General features: G+C 39.1%; 1 protein-coding gene across 8 annotated transcripts in view; it reads left to right on the top strand.

Moving 5' to 3' along the window:
• Positions 1–23,606, top strand: part of Fggy (FGGY carbohydrate kinase domain containing) — a 388,993-nt gene that overhangs the window by 72,837 nt on the left and 292,550 nt on the right. For all 8 annotated transcript variants that reach the window (XR_004768192.1, XM_027400435.1, XM_027400437.2 and 5 more), the window contains one exon: positions 3,995–4,083. Coding sequence is in view for 7 of the 8 variants with exons in the window: in XM_027400435.1 (XP_027256236.1) it covers positions 3,995–4,083 (89 nt within the window). In the remaining variant the exon portion in view is untranslated. The remainder of the gene's footprint in view (positions 1–3,994; positions 4,084–23,606) is intronic.

Genomic DNA, 23,606 nt, shown 5'->3' with positions numbered 1-23,606 from the left:
ATACGGGACATTGTTGTACATTGTGGAGGGAACAGGATGGTCACTGTGTCCTGATGTAGGTTCAATGTACACAAGAAGATAATTAATTCAGTAAGTCCTCGGCTGGGAGGATGAAGGTTAAAGAAATTTTCATGTAAGACTAGATAAAAATCTATCTTCATGAGCCAATATGGCAAGTGATGGCAAAACCCTTGTAAATCCTATAGCTCAATGGGATAATTTTATGAGAACCTCTGAGCCAGCCAGTCTCTCAAACAATTATCAGGCTTCTGGACACATCTCTGTCTCTTGCCCCTTCCCTTGTTGGCCAGTCCAGAGATTTTGCATTTGTAGAGAAAACAGGGAATATGTGTTCATTTCTTTTCCATGAACATGTGCGTTCTTTTCTTTCTCTCCATTTTTTTATTTAAATTAGAAACAAGATTATTTTACATGTCAATCCCAGTTCCCTGTGCCACCCCTCCTCCTTGCCCCCCCCAACTAACACCCTACATATTCCATGCCCTTTCTGCTCCCCTAACCCTAACCCAGTCACAAAAATACAAATATGGTATTCACTCACCCAAATGTGGATTTTACACATAGAGCAAAGGAGTACCAGCCTACAATCCACACCACCAGAGAAGCTAGGCAACAAGGAAGACTCTATTATTAATTTGCATGTTCACTCTCAGCCGTTTGTTAAGTTTGGATAAAGGTTTGTCTATCTTGTTGATTTTCTCGAAAAATCAACTCTTTGTTATATTAATTCTTTGTATTGTTTTCCTAGTTTCTATGTTATTGATTTCAGCCCTCAATTTGATTATTTCCTGGGGCTACTCTTCTGGGGTGCGTTGGCTTCTTTGTGTTGTAGAGCTTTCAGTTGTTCTGTCAATTCTCTGGTGTGAATATTCTCTAGTTTCTTCATGTGGGCACTTAGTGCTATGAACTTTCCTCTTAGCACTGCTTTCATGGTGTCCCATAAGTTTGAATATGTTGTGTCCTCATTCTCATTGAATTCTAGGGAATCTTTAATTTCTTTTTTTATTTCCTCCTCGACCCAAGAATGGTGCAATTGTACATTATTCAATTTCCATGAGTTTGTAGGGTTTCTGCAGTTTGTGTTGTTATTGAATTCTAACTTTAAAGCATGGTGTTCTGATAAGATACAGCGGGTTATTTTAATTTTTTTGTACCTGTTGAGGTTTGCTATGTTGCCAAGTATGTGGTTGATTTTAGAGAAGGTTCCATGTGGTGCTGAAAAGAAGGTATATTCTTTTGTGTTTAGATGGAATGTTCTATAGATGTCTGTTAAACCTAATTGGGCCATAACTTCTATTAATTCCTTTGTTTCTTTGTTGAGTTTCTGTCTGGTGTTCCTGTCTAGTGGTGAGAGCAGGGTCTCCCACTATAAGTGTGTGAGGTTTTATGTGTGATTTGAGTTTTAATAGTGTTTCTTTTATGAAAGTGGATGCCTTTGTATTTGGGGCATAGATGTAAAGAATTGAGACTTCATCCTGATGGATTTCTCCTGTGATGAGTAGGAAGTGACCTCCTTCATCTCTTTTAATTGATTTAAAGTCTATTTTGTTAGATATTAGGATTGCATTCTTTTAAAAATTTCATTTACTTTTTGAGAGTATAATGTAATCACATAATTTTTCCCTTATATTTTCCTTCCTTCAAACCCTCCCATATAGTTTTCATTGCTTTCTTTTGAATTCATGGCTTATTTGTTTTCATTAAGTGGTTTTACATACATATGTGTTTACATATATTCCTAAATACTTCAGTAAAACCTGCACAGTCTGTATGATGTTACTGGTAAAAATGCCTGATGCTTTGTAGAGGATGACTGGCATCTCTGGCTTTGATCCACAAAACTGATATGACCTCAGAAGGAAATTCTCCTACCCCCAGGACATTACCAAAAGCCTTGAAGCTCTCTTAGAGATGTTCTACTTGGATATCTTTGTACAGCAGCTATTGGTGTAGCTCCGGGCAAAGACTGTCATCATGTAAGGTCATTAGTAACCCTATATAAAATCTAACAGAAGCAGTTGTTTTTTCAGCTCAGGGTGGTTGTTTGGCTTCGACTAGAAGTAGTGGTTGATCTGTAGTGGTTTGGCAGTTGATGCATGGTGACTGGCCTTGCATTGTTGGAACTAAGGAAGGAGACTGCCTTTTCCCTGACCACCAACTGTTGCAACCACAAAGCACATAGGTTTTTGAGACTGTCCAAAAGGCATACTGGTAGTTTGACTCATATAATTTCAAAGGCCACTACTTTCTGGTTGTGACTTGTTAAGTATACAGGGTTATAAAAGTTCATAGCTGCGTTAGGCATATTTTGTAAATGCTAAGTTTTACTTTCATCAATGTTAAGATATATGGATAGGTAAAGAGAAATTTAGGAACCATTTCTTCCTCAACAGAGGCTTTCACATATACAGTAACAATGGTTGTAACACTGTGGCTTTTATATCTGAGCTTTTGATGCCTTTATTGTAATGGAGACCTGTACTTGAGATAGTGCTTTGACATGGATTCCAATAAGTAGTAAAACCCCAGAATTTTAGGATAAAAATATTTAAAAGCAAGATACATGACTATAAAATTGATGTAATAACTTCTAGCACTTGTGTAATGCTCAAAGAAGGCAAGTCATACAGGTGCAAAGCCCATAGTAACCTAACAGGCACTGTGACAGAGAATGACAGGAAAGGGAAATTAAGCAATCTATCTAGTAGTTCAGTAGATTTTTGTTGCACCACACAGGACAATATGTTCATTTGAAGCTGCCTCATTCCCTTTAGATTCCCTAAATACCCTGAGCCTACGATTAATTCCCCTTTTAAGTATCTTGTAACAAAGAATAATTAAAAGCAAGAAGACATAGCAAGTTGATTGACAGGTAGTCTTTCTTGCTCTGTCTTCTGTCATTTTTATAGTCTGCCTCTGGATGCTTTGCAGAAAGTAGCTGCTTCATCATTTCCAACTTACCACATATCTAGTTCTGCTTACAAGCAGAACATGAGTAACTTCATTTCAACCTTAATTTTAAAATCCTGGGAGAAGAAATGTGCTTTGGCTTGGCTAAGTCACATGTCTATTGCCGGTTTTATCAAATGCTTGTCATGAGGGGACTAGAGTTATAGAAATGTCCATTCAGCAGCTGGAAGTCCATTCAGTCTGCAGGAGGAGAGATGTCATGGTGACCAAGGCAGATAAAACCATTGGGCTCACAGAGCTCCCAGAGCAGCAGGAGAAATGAAGGATGTTACTCTAGTAACCATGTGTGTAGAGCGGAGTGTGGAAGCAGTCATAACCTTGAGTAGGATGTCTTGGAAACTTACCTGGAGATTGGTTGTAGGGTTAACCCAAAGGAAGGAGGATATGGGTCCTGTGAAGGCTCAGAGTGGTAAATGAGGACTGAATTGTCCAGACACATTGGTTAGGGGAAAGAAAAGCTCAGCAACAAGAAGACACTCTGGCTACTTGGCAGTATGGAATAAAATAAATGTCTAAAACTGTTTCAACAGTTGCTTGATTTGAATGAGCATTGTCTTAGGTTGCAACTTCTTTGAGTTGCCTTTGGTATCAGTTGGCATGTGGGGAATTCCCATAGCAAGGCACATTTAGATTCCTTGAGTTCTTAGTACACTTTCTCTCCAGTGCAGAGCTGTTTAACTTCTTACTGTTGGGTGCACATCCTCTTACCATTACCAAGAGACTGGTTTCTATATCCACAGCCTATGCATTTTCTCTGTCCAGTTTGCAAAAGGGGACAAAAGGAAAATTAGATTATTTTTAGAAGGATCAGTAATTGCTATGTTTTCTTTCCTATATAAATACTACTTTTATACCACACTCCCCCAAGCCCTTAACAGATGTTTTCATGAACATTGTTGGCTCTATTTTTGTTTTGAAAAATTTGAAACATTTTTGAAAGAGGAGAGGAGTTGGGGAAAAAAAAACCCTCATAATTGATTCTAATATATATTTAATTTGGCAGAACTTGAGAGAGACTTGCTGGGACAAGGCGGGACATTTCTTTGATCTCCCAGACTTCTTATCATGGAAGGCAACAGGTGTCACAGCACGGTATGTTAATTACAGGTTGGATCTTATTTGTGTTCTTCCAATCCTGGGTGTCTCTCTATATATATTGCTTTCTTAACTCCCCTTGACTGGACATACTGTTTTTACATCTGCATGTGATTTTTGCATACTTGAAACATCTTGAATCTATCTTCTGCCTCCGTGCATATGCTCAAGTACCATTGTTCACTGTCTTGCTGGGAATGTGAGTATCCAAGGTGAATGCCATTCATTAAAATTGGACACCTTTGAAAGAGATGTTAAAATTCAGAGGTTACTACAATTCTTTCTGAAGGTGTCTTCTAAGTGACAAATTAAGGAGAGAAAAAATATGCTTCAGAAATTAGGTTAGGAAATACGTGCAAGGAGGTGAATGTTAGCTGAGTATATGTATTATGAACTTAGGTCACTTTTTATGGAAATGTACTAGATTACCCCAAACTACAGCACTACCTATGGCAAGTCAGCGGTAACATTTGAGTAACTTACAAATGTTAAAAATAAACTATGTGCCACATGAGAGTACTTTTACAAAATACTCATTGAGTGTGAAGTTGTGGCTGCTTGCTGTGTGTGGGTAAGACGATAGGGCTAGGTGTAAAACGTCAGTATGGCAAAGTGATGGTTATTTTGACCTCATCTTCAAAGTGTGATTAGACTTTTTTGTTGGAATTTCTTTTGGGACTACCATCCCCCAAATAATGACATGGAGTCTTATTATTAATTATGGAAGCTTGGCCTTTAGCTTAGGCTTGTTCCCAACTAGCTCTTATAACTTAAATTAACCTGTTTTTATTAATCTACCTTCTGCCATGTGTCTTTTTACCTCTCTCCCATTCTGTAAGTCCGACTTATTCCATCCAAGTCTTGCTGGAGTCCTTTGAGGTCCTCTCTTTGCCCAGAAGCCCTGCCTCACCTCTCCTGCCTAGCTATTGACTGCTCAACTTTTTATTAAACCAATCATAGCAATGCATCTTCACATGGTGTGTACAATATCAAAGGGATGTGTGAAAATTATGGGTCTTCTGATGAGAAGGAATCAGGATCTGCATCTTGCAACCTCTGAAGACAAGAAGCAGTTGACAAGGACAGATAAGGCTGTATAAGTTGAAACAGATGCTCCTGGATGGATTGGGTAGGCAGGTGTTGTATCTAAAGGCCAGCACCTTCAGAGGGATATAGAACCTCCTAGTTTCCTTAGTTAAGCTTGGGAAGAGCAGAGAGTAGTGAGAGTTCCTCTTCTGCCTGTCCCACTTGGTGGGGTTGGGACCTTCCTTGGGGTTAGCTGATAAGAGTGATAGTTTGGCACACGGGCTCCCAGAAAGAGATAACAAAGGATGCATTCCACAAGTACTTATTTCTTCATGTCATCCTCTCTCTGCCACCACGTGAAAGGATCCTTAGCCAGAGATCCCTCAGGGTGGAACGGGTCCATGTACATATGAGGATGACCTTGGCAATCCTCAGTTCTCCACCTTGCCTAAGAGAGAAGGCTGGAGACTTGCAATTTGCCCTGGACAGTGCAACTTGTCACATTAGAGTACGCTATGGAGGGCAGTGTGTGGGTTAAGTTCTCATCCTCAGCATTGTTTTTGTTTGTTTGGGGTTTGGCATCACCTAAAGCCATTTCTGAGAGGACCTTTCCTTAGTCAGTCTTTCTGCTTTTATGTAGTAATGACCAACATGTTATGCTATTTTAAGCAAATAGATCTATTAATCAAAGCATTGCTAATAAGTTGTGTTTTTTCAGGCCTGAAAATGAAACCAAGATGGAGTAGCATCTGGCACCACTGCTTGCTGCTGCCACCTCCCCCTTTTTGTCTTCTTCCTTCTCCTCCTTCCTCCCTGTTTCTCCCTGCCTCCCTCCATCTTTTCTCCTCTCACTTTCTCTTTGAATTTCTCACTGGTTCTTCCCAATGACTTGGATGTTGAGCAATACTCATTTCCTGCTATCTCCTCCTACATTCTGATACCAACATATGGGCTTTTGGAGGCTAGCCTTGACTAAAATGAACCTCACCAAATAGCATGCTTGCCCACACTATGGTCACTGGGATGTCTGCTTCTCAATAGTTGCGTAACTTTGGGCATATCTCTTCTCTTTTTCAAGTCTTACTATGTATTTTTAAGTTGCAATCACATTCCTCTGCAAGCTGATGAGAGCTCTATTGGAACTATTTATTGAACTAGCTCTGGTATGACAATCACCTGAATCATTCATTACATTATCTGTGTGGTAAGTGTGTGTGTGTGTGTGTGTATGTGTGTGTGTGTGTGTGTGTGTGTGTGTGTGTGTGTGTGTGTGTGCGTGTGTGTGTGTTTATGTAACTTTGTATGGATGTCTAACTTCAAAGTTGAGTGTTTTCCTTGATGGTTCTCCATTTTTATTTGTTGAGACAGAGTATTATGCTAGATCCAGATCCTGTCAGATTCTGACTTGTTAGTTTTATAATAATTGGCTGTCTAGTTCCCTCTTTCTGACAGTCTTTACATTAAGTTCCTGGTACAATGCACAGAAGTCACAATGGTCTGACCATGTTCCATCTACAGTAAGTAAGTTGTCTCTCCAGCCTAGTGTGCTTTATTCATCTGTAGTTAGTGACAATTAGATACTGTGGATTTAGTATACACTGTGTACTATTAAATACTAAGGCACTTGCAAACAAAAAGTCCCTACTGTCTGTCCCACCTCCCAGAATAAGGGAGATCAGCCCTGAAATGGAATGTGTCAAAGAACTCTGGGCAACAGAACAGGAACTTGGCACCCAACAAGTCAAGGAGAGGTTCAGGTTTGGTGTTCATTTGGCTCTTTCATGTGCTTGTTTTGGGTGACTTTGATGAAGTGAGTGCCAATAAAGCTAGAGGGTGTTTTTCTTTTTTGTTATTTCAGGCTAACAAGGGATTGAATTTCACCTGGTCTAAAGGTTACAAGCTTGTTTTTGGCAATAACAGTGTAAGAAAGTCCTGCTTCCTTCTTCCTCCTCCCCCTGAAAAAAAATGGAATTTTGTTGTTTTCATTCAAAATGCACTGAGAAAATCAATACTGGGCCTCTGATTGATTTGTAATTCATGTCAACAATATCTACTGTATTAATGAAAAGAGTTACTGCTACTTTAATAATAATAATTGATGATAATAAATGATTATCCTTTCTTTTATCTACAGTAATCATATTGACAAATGTTAACTCCATTGGTACTCAACAGCCATCTGTTAGAGCAGGTGGTGTTAGTACTATTTTGCAATTTAAGAATTGAAATTTAATGTGTTAGTAATTTGCCACATTCTAGCCGCTGAGTGGGTAACTGTTCAGATCGTGAGAAGTGGTTAGTCAGAAATGTGAATAATAAAATTGTTCATAATCAGACAAAAACATATTCATATGCAATATATATTTGTATATAGATGTCCTCTACAAAGATTTGAGGTGACTTTTAGTAAACTAAATAAAAACAGGGCTATATGTATAGCCTTCAGCCACTGGATCAATGCACAGCACAAAAGAAAACAAACATCAACACAAAGAGAAACAACCAAACAGTGATTGAATTATTAAAAAAAATCAGAATAAAATGAAAATACTAATACAGTGACCAAGTCGATGCTGCAAATGTTGTAAAAGTTCTGTTTCTTTATAATTTTGATAGATTTGTTTGTCAGCTTCCTGGTGGCCAGAATGAAAAGGGGGCATGGGCAGTCTGACTGAGGTGATGAATACGTGTAGCTGTCTGGAGAACTCGAACCTCGTCTAACTTAGTGGATCTGAGAAAGAAGTTCCCTACATTATTAAAAGTTCATGATATTTCATAAATTATTTATAAGGATGTTCTATTAATTCAATTATAATTTCAAATAAGCACTTGGAAATAGTTTTAAGTTTACAAGAACATTGTGAATATATGCACAAAGCATTCTCAGATTCCAGATGCCAAATTTCCTGTAACGTATATATTAGTATATGGCGTGTTTGTTATAATTAAGGAACCCATGTTGGCATATTATCATTAACTATGTTCTTTGTTCAAATTTCTTCATGTAGTGGTATGTGGCACTTTTCTTGGGAGATATGAGCAAATGACTGCTCCTCCAGTTAGGAAACAGCTAATAGACCAAAATACATGTACCACCAAAATCCAACTTGAAGAACCAGTGAGTTTGTTACTAGTTACAGGAATGTGGGTGGTGGGTTACTTACAGGAGCATAAATCACTCAAAGACAGCTGCATCACAAAACCCCTCCATAGTATGGGTGTCAGCTCACCAAATCTGCAGTTTGCCAGCAACTTGACAGGTTGGAGAGTGCCTATTCCAGGCAGCTCAGCTGGTTTCTGCCTTTCATATCAGCTTTGCTGGTCTGAATGTTTTAGGTATTTAGCATATCAAGAATGTCTCAGCAGTTCTTTCTGCTTATATACACTTGGAGAGGGAGAATCCTACTAAACCTGGTCAGTTTCAGGGGATTCCTGAAGCCTTTGAGTTGTTTTGCTTTGTGAGGGTAAGGAGCATCCCTGCAGGGTAGAATGTTTCACACACACACACACCCTCAGGGACATCCTGCATCATGAGCTTCTCCCCAAGGTACAAGATTTCATACAGATGGAATTTGCTACGTGACACCTTCATTTTTTAACCTAGATGGCCTTTCTTGGTTCCACAATACTGTATTGTTTGGGCACAGCTTTTTAGCTTCCCTTGGCAGTCCTAGTTTATCAAACTTTCCTTGTTATGATGATCTTGCTGTCTTAGAAGCTTGTAGGTCCTGAATATTGTAGGATTTCCCCTTTTAGAATTTATCTGATGTTTTTCTCCAGATGAATATGGACAATCTGTTCTGGGGAGGTCACCTAGCAATGCCATCACTGTTGTCACTGTGTTGTTGCTTTCCTACCTGCTCTGTGTTTGTTGCCTTGTACTCTTTAGGATGGCTTCACAGTATACAGCCCACACTTACAGAGTAAAGTATTTTCCTTTAACATCTGGAGGGCAGAAAAGCTGCATATATCAATGTGAATTATTTCACTTCATTTTTCATTTCATTTATTTTTCATTTCACTTATTTTTATTGACTTGAGCCAAAAGAAATGGATGATGAGGCTTCTCAGGTACAAGAGAAAATGTATGATTCATTCGGTCAGATGTTATGTGCTACATTTTCTAAGACATTTGTATATCCTAAGGGAAAATAGGGCTGGATTTTCTAAAATCTTGAATTTATTTTCCCTTGTATTAATATACCTTTATTTTCTTCTCACTCCTACAACAATATAAAACTCTATGTAGGTTTTCACTAAATAGTCCATCTCTTACTTTAAAGAGATGAAAATGTTGTCTTTAGGAACTGGATGGGGTGACGAATGCCTATAATCCAAGTCCTTAGGAGGCTGAGGCATAAATTCAAGGCCAGCCTGGACTACACAGTGAGCTGCAGGGCAGCTGTGTTAAAGGATGAGATACTACCTCAAAACAAAACTCTGTAATTCCTTTAAAATAGCAATCATTTCCCTAATTTGGTTAGTTCTTTGTTTATCTATCCATTGGGTTAATAAGGGATATTATTGTTCATTTTCCTGGAATTCCTTGCTTTATTTATCAGATGGTTGTGTTTGGACTGTTGATCTGTAGACATTTCATAAGGTAATTTCCAGAAGCTCAAAAGTAGCAGTATTATTTATGATCTCATTCCAGTTTTTCATTTAATAACGTATTATTTTTGTTATCAGTATTATTTGAAAATAATACACTATAATATTATAATCAGTTAGTATACCTATATCCATCTTGTCATTTTAGGGGAGCTTAATATAGGATTGTAATACTTTGAATCTTGAAATGTCCTTAAGAACCCTGTGCTGAAGGCTTGGTCTGTGGTCTGGGTTCTGAGAGGATGGGCCAGAACCTGTAGGTGGTGGGGCCTAATAAAAGTCAGGTATGTGTCCCAGTAACAGGGCTGTTGTGGTGCTTTCCCTTTCTTTGCTGGCCCATAGCCATAAGATAGCAGATTATCCCACCAGGAGCTTCTACCTTACTGTGTAGCAGTGTCACAGGCCTACAGCCCATGGGGATAAGCACTTACAGACAGTAACTTTTGAAACCATGGACCAAAATAAGCCTTTCCTTCTGCAAATAAATGACCTTATGTATTTTTTCATAGTAAGAAAAGACTGACCATTGTCACAGGGGTCTTCTTTTAATTCACAATTTCTTACTAAATGCCACCTGATCATCCCAAAGCACCAATGTTTTGTGTAACCGAAGTGCCATTTATTACTTAGGACAGTTAAAATTAGTCCTCATTGTTTAAACCTCTTGCAGGTTTCTGCCTCTTAAAGGTTTTGAGTGCCACCTACTTTTCCTTGACACTGGGGTTCTGTCTGATAGCAACATCATAAAAAGAACATAGGCTAAGGAATGCAAAGCTACCCCATTCGTTATCTTTGAAAATACCTGCTTCCCTCTAAAGTATAGAACTTTGATATAGAAGCTCAGAAGTTCATGGTGAATGCCATCTGCATGTGTTATGTATACACATATGCTACTGAGCAGGGTGGAAGACTACACATGCCAACTGCAGCCTACATCTTGGACCACACTTAGCAGTCTGGATACAGACCTTCTCACATGTCCCCATCCAATAGCATTGGAAGCCGTCTGGCCACACTGGAGCATAGGAAGTAACATTAGCTAACTGAGGTCTAGGCATGCATTACCATCTTGTCTTTAACACAGTGACTCAGAATGTGGCCTGATGTGGTCTCTGGTCTTTTGGTGATCAGATAATTTTTCTTATCCTTTTGGAGAAAAGCAAAAAGATAGGGCATGAGGTCAGCTGTGTACACAGTGGGTGTACAGCTTGGGTGGAAATCTCTTCCACTCTAGGGTGAGGAAGAAGCTTCCACACCTAGATCTGCCTCTGGGGGTGTGTGCAGTCTATAATCTTTCCTTAGTACTTGTCTTTCTGACTTCATTTTGTATATCTGAGATAAGACAACTAAAATAAATTGTCTTTATTGAGATGAAGTTAGCATACTATGCAATTTGTCCATTTAAAATATAATTCGATGGTTTGGGTATATCAATTATGTATTCTGTGGTGTGTGATTTCCCAAGTATATGCTATAGTGGTGCTGATTATGTTCACAGTGTTGTTTAAAATGACACCACTATTTCAAGAACTTGTTTATCATGCTAAACAAAAATTGTCATTGATATCTCCTACCACATCTTTTACCATCCCCCAGTAACCTTCATTCTATTTTGTCTGTATACATCTGCCTGTTCTAGATAGTCTGCATATGTTAGTGACCCTTTTATATCTTTCTTATTTTGCTTAATGGTATTTTGAAGATTTATGCACATTGTTATATGTGCTTGGATCCCCTTCTCTTTTATAATTAGACAGTCATATTTAATTCCACAAACACTGCATTTGCTCATCCCTTCGTCTGTTGATGAGTGTTCCAGGGACTACTTCCTTCATTTCTACCTGTTGTCTCTTAAGAATCATGATGCAGTGAATGTTGGCAATGTAGTTTATTTTCGGTTGCTCTAATCTGGGACTAGATAATCTATAAATAAAAGACAATGTCTTTTAGCTCACAGCTCACAGCTCACAGCTTCTGGTTAGGGCCTCATGCTGTGTCAACTCATACAAAAGAGCCCAAGTGAGAAAGAGTGGAAGCTGACCTGATGCATAAGATCCTGTTTTTGGGGGTCTCTAAATTAGCCCCTAGTCTCAATAGAACTAACCTGTTATTAAAAAAGACATCAGTCTGTTCATGATGGTGCTGCCCCTATGACCTGCCTTCCATCTCACTAGGTCCTCTCTCTTAAAGACCTGCCTTCTCTCAGTACTGTAAGAATAAGAACCAAGCTTCTAGCCCCTGAACCTTTGGCACTAACTGTCCGAAATGTGGCAATTAGTTCATAAGGATATGTTCAAGTACCTGCTTTTAGTTCTTTGGAGTATTGTCTTGGAGTTTAAGCTAGTTAATGACAAAATTCTGTGTGTAGCTTTTTCAGGAGCTACCTTTCTACTTGCAGTTAAAGGGAGTTCCGGTTTCCTCACATTCTTGGCAGCACTTATTTTCTCTCCTTTCTTAAAAATTAGACATTATGATCAGAGTAAAGTGGTCTCTTGTTGTGATTTAATAGTCTTTTTAAATCATAGTGCTCTCTGGTGCAAAATGAAGTGACTGAATTTTGTTCATCATTGTAGGTAGAATGTTTTGGCTAGACTTTGAAGGGAGAAGCAGTTATTCATGATCTGTTCTGTCTGATGTATTTTGATTTGCATTGTTTTATGGTTGTATTGAAGTATGATTTCTCAGAACAGTGGTAGATAAAATAGCCTTTCTAAGTTCTAGGAAGAATGATTCAGTCTTCTCCGATCAGCTTATTCTTGAATATAGTTAATAATGCTGAGAAATGATCTGTAAATATGAAATTTCATTTACCCTGATTTTTGGAAGATAAGGAAGATATTTCCGCTATCTTCAGAAGATGTATAACCCTTATGTCTTCACTCATGAGGAATAGAAACAATTAAAAATAACAAAGCCATAAAGGTTGATTCTCTCCTATCAATAAATCTACAGAGTCTTTGGACTATTGTAAGGGTCCCATGAGGTCATTATGGTTATTAATTTTTACCATTTCCCCCCTGTCTTCAGCTCTGAATTCATGCTTGAGATTACTTCCTGGTCTCAGGTTTTTCTGTAGTGACCATGATGAAAGGATGGAGGGGCACATATGGTGTGCCACATAGCTGAGCTAACCTTATATAAATGATCTTCCTGGGAGATCCATGGAACACTTGTCTTTACATATCATCAACCAACACTTGAGTTTATGCTCAAAACTACCCAGAGAGAGGCTGTAAAATGTAGGATTTTAGCCTGGTACCCTTCTACCAAAATAAACTTGGAATTTTCTTACTACTGAAGAAAAAAAAGACAATTGGTATTGGACAAGTTAAAAAGACAATTACAAAACAATCATTTCTTAGTAAATTACACTGGCCAGTGTCCTAGCTATCAATTTATAGAATTTCAATCATAATCACAGAGAACAGTTTGTGTGATGCTTATGGGGAAGATGATAAAGTCTGAAGCAACCTTAGTTCAGTTTCTGTCAATCCCTCATCTGCTCTTCCATTTATTTTTGATCTGTAGTAACAGAGTACTCATGAGATACTAATTAAGCCGTTGGAGGCTACACATTTCTTGAACTCTTAAAATCCATACAAGTAATGGAGCCAGGGGCTTCAGAGATGCTTCAGTAAGGACATGTACTTTTCTTGCAGAGGACTTTAGTTTAGTTTCCAGTACCCATGTTGAGTGGTTCACAACTACCTATAACTTGAGCTTCAGAGGATCCAGTGCCTTCCTCTAAACTCTACCATCCTGCACTCATGTGCACATACCTCCACACAGACACTTAGTAAAACTTATTTTAAAATCTTTTGGAAACATGAAGTGGAGCCAAATGGCTTTTAGCTTAAACTGTCCACTGATATTATTCACCTGGGTAGCCTTGGAAGATATTTAATCCCCACTAATCCACTTCCTCTTATTGAAGGACATGGCATCAGTTTTTTTTATTTTTTCATAGAAAATACAATGCTATGGCTAAGATCTCTGGTAGTTTTATCTCACATCATGGTACATGGCAAAGAACACCTCCATTTGTCCTTACTCCAGGTCAAATTTATTTACTTATTTTAGTAATTTATTTATTTCTTTATTTTAGTAATTATTTACTTATTTTTACTTATATTGAAGCAAATTCAAACTCGACTAAGTAGCTCACATGTGGGGAGAATAGTATGAGCCTTTCAGAAACCAAATAAACATGTTTCTTGTTCCTGCCAAGCCCTCCAGTTTGGCGATTCTATCATAGCTTCTTTGGGGAGACATTGAATGAAAATAACCCAGTATGACAGAGCTCTTAGGAGTGTGAAGATGTAAGTGGAGATGGCAATGTCTCTTGCCAGACAGTCAGGGGCTTAATGTCCAGCAAGAATGAGAAAACAGACTATATTGGGCCATCCAGGGGCAGGAAGGGCAGTGAAGGTTAAATGTCAAGCCTTCTCATCCATGCCTAAGAAAGTCCAGGTTCTTGAGAATTTCAGTTCTACTGCTGTCCTATGTAGATACAGGCACCTCTCTGTCTCTGTGGGTACATGGAGGCAGGAAGGTCAAGGTGGTTTCTTTCAGTGTTTTGGAAGTAGAGCAAATCTACATGGAAAAGGTTAAGTAAACATCCACATATTTGCCTTGGGGTGTGTGACTGCAGTGACAGTGAGGTGCACCCTTTGTCTGACAGTGTTTGGTTTCTATAAGGTTCTTTCCCAGGTTCTCTGTGGCATACATCTAGACATAAATTTTGTGTGGTTGAAAAATGATAGCCAGCATGGCCTTAATTTTCCAACTGAGTTGACATATATCTTTTCTTCCACTTAATCTTTTATCTTCTCAAGCCTTGAATTATCTTTAGATTTCATTTTATTTGATCTTTTAATTTGGCTAAGTGGAGCAATCTCAGAATTTGTTTCCTCATTTAAAAATAGGTATGATGGTATATTCTGTGTTGACAATGTTGGAACTGTGAACACGATACTGAAATCAAAAGTATTTTACCCTCAGAGTGAGACCAATAGATGGTCAGTAAGATATTTGTAATGTGACTTGCTTAGGGGTATATTTTCTTGAAACCATGCACCATGCCACTCGCAGAATTTATATGTTTGTAGACTCTTAAATTAGTTTGTTTCAAGGGTGGAGCCCTCTGCTAGTGGGCTATTTCATGGAGGGTAATTGGACCTTTGTATTATGCTGTTCTTATTATTTTATTCAGGTAAGTTTCAGACTTATCCAATCTAATTGTAGGTATCAGCATCTCATACTGGAGTCCATGACATAGCAAAGCTCAAACAGTGATGGGACACAGAATGCAGAAATGATATGGCTGGGAGCTAGTTCAAGGGACTTGTCTAGTACCATGCATCCTGACTCTCACTCTCCTCATTTGTGAACTACAGATGAGATGATCTGGTGAGGTGGCTTTGACCACCCTCTCTTTGGGTTTGTCTTAGGCTCGTTAGCTTGGGAATAGCTAGTTAAGTCTGATCTAAGAATTAGTCCTTTGGGATCCACAATTATGTGGAAATTCTGAGACTTCCTTCTCTTCTTTTTCTTTCTCTTCTGCTTAGCTTCTTTTAAAAAATTAATAAACCTTCTTTTTGCTGTGTTCATTTCCCTTCTTTCTTAAGGGTCTATGAAGAAGAACTTTAAATGTTATTAAGAAACTGCTGTCAGGGAAACCTTTCCTCTAAAGCCATTTAGAAGATTGCTTTCAGTTTTGTTAATGCAAAAAAAAAAAATTGCTAACCTGTATTGTTAAAATGTGCCAAACACTACATTCATTAATGGAAACTCAGTTTTGTTTATTGTCCAGGTCTTACTCCTTTCAGAATGTGAACCCTCTCCCATGGCTCTCTACACAGTCTTCAGCTCATCCATCCTCCCAGTTCCCTTACAGTTTTAAACCTTTCTGGGTCTTATCTAGCAAGGTAGCCCTAAAAATTAATGTGTTCCAAATGTCACTTTCACCTGTTTCTACTATCCTTTACCTCTTCCCCAACCCCCATCGTTGCTTCATATTCTGTATAAATTGAGCTGGAGATAGTTTCAAAGAGGTGCTTGGGCTTTTAATTAATGTTGGCAACCATCTGCTTGGGGTTTTGCTCTGCAGTCTCTCTGGAAGTCAGGTTGGTTAGAGTAGGGAGGGGAAGGAGGCTCTGAACTAGATGTGTTCCTGGCCGATAGCCCTGGAGACTTAGAGCTCTGAGCCAACCATGAAGTCATTTTTGAATTTAAGGAGTCTCACTAATCCAAGGCAGTGTCTCTTAATTTGACAAAGGAAAAGCTGCATGATAAGCAACTCTCACTAGGAGCTCTGTAAACTGGGTGATTGTAAGTCTAGATTGTGCTGAGGAAACATGGCCACGTGGAAGGGTAGGCTTCTTTTCTGCTCCTCACAACTTCTCCTTTCCCCCTTGTCCTTTCTTCCTCACTTATTTGGCCCATTTAGCACTGCAGTCTGGCCTCTGCAGTGGCTTGATGTGAAATTTGAGAAACATATGTAGTTTTCTATTTCAGGAAAATGATCTCAGGGATTGAATGTGGGTTTTTTTTTTTTTTTTTTTTTTTTTTTTCCTTTTTGGCTGTTAAGCTCTGATCTTGCCCAGTGTGGTTTTTTTGATGATGGGAAAGAGGCTTCAGAGTGCATTTTATCAGAATTTCATGCAATAAAGCTTTAAGATTGGTTTCTTTACTTTGGCCCCTATCCCCTCCTAGGCCCACGACACAGTGTCATCTGTTCTGTTGAAGTGGGAAGAACCACACATTGTTCCCATTACAATGGCTTCATTGCTACTTGCACACACATGGAGAAAAAAATGGCCACTGTGTCTGTCCATCACAAAGGCGAATTTAACTGTAGTTCAGTGGAGGACTGGGGGTCTGTGTACTGTTCTATAGAAAGGAAAAGAGATCCTGTAGTGGAAAGTCTGCCTTTGTTTTGCTTTGGACTCCTGGCATTTCAGTTAGAACCATCCCCTGTGAGCTGTGCCTCTCTCCTCTGAGTGTCTGCTGCAGAATAAGGCATAGCCCAGGCTCCTGAGGAGCGTGTCAGCCAGGGATGAGTAAAGAGCTGCAGGAGTAGGGTTCTATCCATTTAATATGGCTTGCTTCTTAAAGACAGTGGCATGCTTTTCTGTCTGGGTGTCCAGGGAATGCCCACTGAATTAACAGGCAATAATGGACTGTAATGGAAGTTACCACAGGACATGCTAGGGGTGGAGAGAGACCTGTCTATGCCAGACTGGATGGACTCAGGTGGAAGGCAGAGGAGAAAGGCAGCGGAGGGTTTATCCCATGGGAAGGGAGCTGCTACATTCTGGGATATTGAGCATTTGCCCTAGGTGGTGCTGATAGTGTGCCAAGGATCACAGAGCTGCTAAGGACAGAGAGGCTAGGTCCACACCTAGGAATGCCTCTTAATGTGATCTTCCTGGCAGGAAAGAAAGGGTGAAGCTTCTAGTTCCTTTTGTACTATACTCAAATCTACTTCCTTTGATGCCTTGTAGTGAATTGCCTCTAAGGCCAACATGTTCTGTTTGTTGAAACCATTTGGAAAAGTTTAAAGGATTGCCCAGCAGTTGTGGAGGAGGCCTTAGGTGAAACAAATGCAGACCTTCAGCATCGCATGGTACAGTCAGTTGTTGGTGGGGTCAGAGCATTTCTGTGTGAGCATTTTTGATCTCTGACCAAAGGCACCTGTATCCTCAAAGCCAGATGGTTTTCTTTGTTTTTGTTTTTTCATTATAAATAAATATTTCTTCTTATCCTTGGTTTTCTGTTCAGAATCTGGGATTTTCTTCCCGGAAGAGTCTCCACATACAAGTTTCTATTCCTAAAAACCCCGAATTTGCCTTTGGAAATGGGTGTGAAAGTATCCTTCTTGGGAGGAAGGAAGTGAGCTTAAGGATGAGCAGTTTGGTTGCTGGAGTGAAAAGCCCCCAGTCGACTTCACATTACACCATCTTTGCCCTTTTTTTTCTTTATTTGTTCATCATTGTTTGGTTTATAGGTTGGAAGATATCATGTGTAGAAAGCTTTTAGTCCAACAGGATGAGGACTGAATGCATACTAGTTGCCTTTATGGTGGTTATTGCCATGTAAAGCTCAAGTGGCTGCTTGCTATGAGAGTTGAACATAAATATAGTAACCTTCAAGTGTGTCCCTGCAAGGACATCATGAGATCTACATTTAAACCTACTTGAAAGGCAGTGAGGTGGCTCAGCAGGTAAAGGGTTTGCTTTCAAGATTGATGATTGACTTTGATCTTGTGAACCTATGTGATGGAAGGAGAGAACCAACAGCTTTCTGCAAGTTGTGCTCTGACTTCCACATATGTGCCATATTGATGGTGACTCTCCCCAATAAATAAATGTAATAAAAAATTGAAACCAACTTTATGCATTTATTTCCTTGCTTTCTGTGTTAGTCAGCTTTTTGTTGCTGTAACAAACACCTGAGTTAATTTGTTCATAAAGAGAAAAAAAGGTTTATTTTGGCTCACATGAGCAAGTTGGCCCTGTTCATTTGGAGTGTAGCAAAGCAGTATGTTAAGAGTGTCAGAACAAAATTATTCACATCACAGCTGGTATGTGAATGAGAGAAATGAGTTACAGACATAAAGTTAGGAGCCATATTATGAGAGTTCAGCACCATCACTGCTTACTGGTGCTAAGTTAGGAACCAAACCTTTAAACACATGGGCCTTTAGGAAACGTTAAGTTCCAAACCATACCACCATTTTTGAGTACTTCAAATACACTTTGAATTTATTTTTTGAAAAGATTGATCTTTTTCTTAGCACCCAAACTGAGCTGCCTTTATCTCCCCACATTCAGTACAAACATTTCAGTCATATCTGACATCCCTAGGCTTGGGCAAGTCAGCCTTTGTATGTCTTGTCTTTATAAACACTGTGCCTCCTGAGAAGATTGGTTGTCCATTCTTCCACACAGTCATCTGTTGATCATCCTTTAAGATTCACCTTAAAAAATCAGATTGTTTGTGAAGCCATTCAAACTGCATTGCGTGGTTGAGACATGCCTCATATTTTGGATCTTGAATTCCTCCCTTCCCCTGCCAGACACATATGTTAAAGGCTTGGCCCTCAGAGATGGTCAACGTTTAAAGGCTTGATCTTAGTGGGAGGTCTTTAGGGTATGGGGCTGTGTCCTCAAAGGCAATAGTGAGTGAGATCCTTGGAAGTCTATTTTCCTTTCTTCCACAAGGTGAGAAGGCTTGCTCTGCCATGCATTTCTACCAAATGGCCGGCCTTGCAGCAGATCCAAAGCAGGGCACCCAGCTGATCAGACTGACATCTAAATATTTTCTTTGTATACTCTGAGTATTCCATGCATTTCTTTAAATGATGAAGAGATGACTGACTCTCCCTCTCCATTGTTCCTGTAGTTCTAGCCTTTCTCACCCCGTATTGTGATTACTTCCTGACATATTTCTTCTTGAAGCTCAGAAACTCACTGGATGACTTGTTCTGATGTGTTCACCTTCATTGCTGTTTATTCAATGTGCATGACACCTGTTAGATGACCTGGACCAGCAGGTTCCTGAGATGGAAGATGGGGGTGGGGTTGGGGGAATCAGAAATAGTAAAGAAAATAGGAAAGTTGGGGTCAGGAAGCCTTGTCTAAACTATGTCTTATGTAAAACAGAGTTTTTGCTTTTTTTTTTTTTAAGATCAGCATGTTATATACTATTTGCATGGAAAAGTAGGACAGAGTCAGCAGGAAGATTCCACAATGGGGTAGAGTTAGCATGGTAATCGAGTGAGGTTGCATAGAAGGGACACAGGACATCTCAAATGTGTACAGCTGCCTTGGGACTGTTAACATTGTCCTTCTCAGGAAAGAATTTGGTTCAAAGTCACAGGTTTCCCAAGGCCCTGGCCGTAGGCCATCGCTGGCCTTGCCAATCATGCCTCTGGTTTTGGAGCATAGTTCCTTGTCTATATGTCTTCACATAGATAAAGCCTTGGATTGGCCTGGCTCCCAACGGTTAGATGCTGAGAAATTTGGGAAGATAGCTTGACAATTGTTGTTCTTTTTATATTACTGTACTTAAAAGACATACTTTTGTTCTAGAAAAGCTATATGGTGCATATTTTGTCATTGGTGGATTTCCCAATTTAAGAAATGTTTTGAAAGCTTGACTGGTCTCCCACTTGGGATGACTATAGTGTATCTTTGTTTCCCTGCTTTTAGTCATCTGATAAAGCAGATAGTGTTTTTAAACAACTCCTTATGTATATGTATATATCCTCCTTGTTAGTCTATAATGGTACGAGTGCAGAGACTATACAGCTCTGTCCCCAATTGCTGTCATAGTATGATTTGGTGAAGCAAGGCCACACCTATGATGATGGTGCCTTTAGATTGTCATTATTGGAGCTAAACATTTCCTGTTGCCTATCGTGTATTTATAGTTAAGCTGAGGTTTTTATAAGACAGAAAGTTAAAAGAATTAGTACCTTATAAAGTAATAAAAGTTGCTGTAAGCGTAGGTTAATTTCTTATTAGAAGAACACAGTAACTGAATTTAGTGCAGTCTGAGTACACAGTGTCTATAAAGTATGCAGTGATGTAGAGTGATGTCTCAGGCCTTCACATGGATTCAGTGTGAGTCAATGGCACGTCAAGAGCAGCTACATTCAGAGTGAGCACTCTACTCTGCCATTTTGTTATAGTGGACTCAGTACAATGGCATGCTATGCAAAACTCTAGCCTAGGAGCTCCCAGTTCCACCACAGTGCTGATATAAAATGAGCTACAACATCTTGGTTTATATAAGAAATACTCTGTGATACTTGTTACCTAACAGTGCATTTTGTGGAATGTATTTTTATTGTCCAACAATGCATGACTGTTTATCAATAACCTTAGTACTTTAAGTTAATACTTACTTATGTTGATGTCCACTAGGCAGGGGTGTATCTGAGATACAGTAATCGCTTTAGTGTCCCTAACATCATATATATATATATATATATATATATATATATATATATATGGTGTTATATATAATATAGAATGATATATATATCATGCTATTATTATTTTGTTTTTATTATTATTATGTCAGAATATGCACTCTAGATAGGAAAACTCAGGCACAAGGAAGGAACCTGTCTATGTTCATACAGTTAATGAGTCATAGAACTGCGATTTGAATCTAATACTTTATGCTATTTACCATTCTGGTTTGTGCTGCCTCTCATTGGTACCTATTAATGTTTTTTTAAATGTTCTTTTTAACTGATTAGAAAAAGAATCAAACCAAAAAGTAGTTTTGTATGCATACATACACCCTGAGTTCACTGTTCTCCAAGTGTAGAACCAGGTTAGTCCCTGAGTATCCTGTGAAGATAGATTAGAAACGCACCTTCTGTGCCCTCTCCCCCAGCTTACTGACTTAGAAATGCCCAGAAGGGACAGAATAGTCTGTTTTAGCAGATTTTCTGGGGGACTTTGATGTCTGTTAAAATTTGAGATCCATTATTTGAGACTCAATTATTTTCTCTGAGAATTTTTACTTCTTTTGTAATCTTTAAAGAAGTGCATGTTTTGGAACTGTGTTATGTTTTTGTGTGGAAATTTGGGATTTATCTCTCTTGATGTGCTGTGGTTTCCTTTGTTTCTCCCACCTGGGCTGATGGCTTGCAGGACCATGAAACTTTTAAAGTAGGAGCTCTCCTGAATTCATGTCAGCTGTCTCAGGCTCCCCTCCCTGGTGGTGAAGATGGAGCACAACACTTCAGGGATTACAAGAGACAAGAAAAAGAAGTGCTAGGAAGTGAGGGACCAAAGTTGTGCAAATCATCATGTTTCTCAGCCGCCAAGCCACAGCCATATTGTCTGTTGGATTATGTATACGAGAGACAAGCATTCCAGTCTTCCAAATGGACTTAGAACTAGCTACAGATTCTTTACCATTTGAAAGTGATGGAAGTCTTAAGAGTCTCTCAGTAGTTCACATTATGAGGATTTGTTAGATAGGTGAGAGACATGTATGTGGTGCTGCTATGTTGGAGGAAAACTAGAAGAGTTAAGTTTAACCATCAGCATCATTGTCAGAGAGTATTCTAATAAATGGATTGAATATAGCTTTTCCAAGCATTGAGGAATCTGGAATGCTCCAGAATGGCTCATATTCTACAAAATGGAATTCTTGGAAGTCCAGAAAAAAAGTAGCAGGAAAAAAACCAGGTATCAGTTTAAATTCTTTATGTTTTAAATTTACTTGTTTTCAGAAAGGGAACCTAAAAGTGTTTTTAACAGTGTCAGAATTTATATGTAAGGTTTTCTTTGTATTACAGGGTTGATTGCTGAAAGTCTAGACCTAAAGCCTCAAAATATTGATGTGCTTATCAGAGGCTCGTGGTATTTGATCTTCTGTTAACAAGAATCAATTATTGCATTGTGTGATACCTGGGTCTGCAAAAACTAACCTTAATTCCACTGGTATTTCATTGCCCACCATGCCATGGCTGCTGACATACAGGGTAGAATAGTATGATTTACTAAACTCAAAGTCAAGTAAATTCAGATAAGTGCACTTCCTGAGTGCTAATGACCACAGAAACAACTCGAGTATTTGGTCATTGTGATGAGTTTGGCCAGAAGGTATCCAGAATACAGAATCAAATCGTGGGGAAAAATAAGTTAAGTAAGTACAAATAGACCAAAGGCAAGGCAGTATTGAGTAGACTCCATGGCAAGCAGAGGGTCTCTGAGGAAGACTTTTTCATGGATGGTTGTAGGACTTTGAAGAGTGAGGTTTATTGATGTCTGTTTGCTGATGCCACCCCCTTCACAGGTTGACATTAATGGTGGGCCATACACCGCAAAAGAGCAGGCTGATATTTTATGCCTTGCTTAAAGGAGAGCTCAGTTTACAGAGTGTCATTTTAATATTTTCCTTTTTGCTCATTTACAGTGCTTTAGAAGCAGCTCGTGTAAGCCCCAGACTTCAAAGGGAGCTAGTTCTTTTGGACAACAGTTGCATCCATTTCACTGACTTTTTAACCTTTGAGTAACATGCACTCAGGTTCGTGCTGTCAACTGTCTGTAAAAGAATCCATGCAGATCAAGGACTTGATACTTTTGAGAGCACATCTAAAGAACTGAGCCTTGCTAGTTCTCTTTTTCCAGGAATGATTTTTGGAGGAAACCAGCAGCTGCTGTAGTCTTAGTGAGATAGAATGTAGGAGAGTGGGGACTAGGCCTCGACTTACAGTGTGATTGTGTACCCTTTATTGCAAGATGCACGCGGTGCTCTCAGCCATCACGTCAGCATTTTCCTCCAGCTGTATTTAATTTTATCTCATTCTGATTGATCATGATTATTTGACTATAAAAGTAAAAAAAAAATAGTGCTGGGACGATGGCTCAGCAGTTAAAGCACTTGCTGCGAAGGCAAGGGGACCAGAGTTTGGATCCTGGAATCCATGTAAATACCAGGTGGGCATGGTAGCTGGCTTGCAGTGCTAGACCTAGAAGGCTGAGACATCTGAGCAAGCTGGCTTTTATTGGTGATCTCTGAGTTTTATTAAGAGACCCTGCCTCAGAGAGTAAGGTGGAGTGTAATGATGAAAAGTTCCTGAGATTTCTTTGGTATATTTCAAGTGGTTGTGACAGCCTTAAATTTTGCAGAAAAAAGCTGTAAGTCTGGTTTGTTTTAGGCAGGATCTGGCTGGCAAATTAGCATTACAGACTCCAGTATAATTGCTTCTGTTTTTGTAGAATAGTAGCAGTAATATCACCCTCCACTTATATAGTCCTATCTTCTTAAGAATGCAAAGCAGTATCTTTTTCTGTATGAACTTCTGTTCCCTAAATGCATCAATTCAGCATGATATGTTGAATGTAGTTTCA

The sequence above is a fragment of the Cricetulus griseus genome, chromosome 2 (assembly GCF_003668045.3).
Source record: "Cricetulus griseus strain 17A/GY chromosome 2, alternate assembly CriGri-PICRH-1.0, whole genome shotgun sequence".
Lineage (NCBI taxonomy): Eukaryota > Metazoa > Chordata > Mammalia > Rodentia > Cricetidae > Cricetulus > Cricetulus griseus.
Note: the sequence above shows the minus strand (reverse complement) of the source record. Positions and strands in the feature narration are given on the sequence as shown.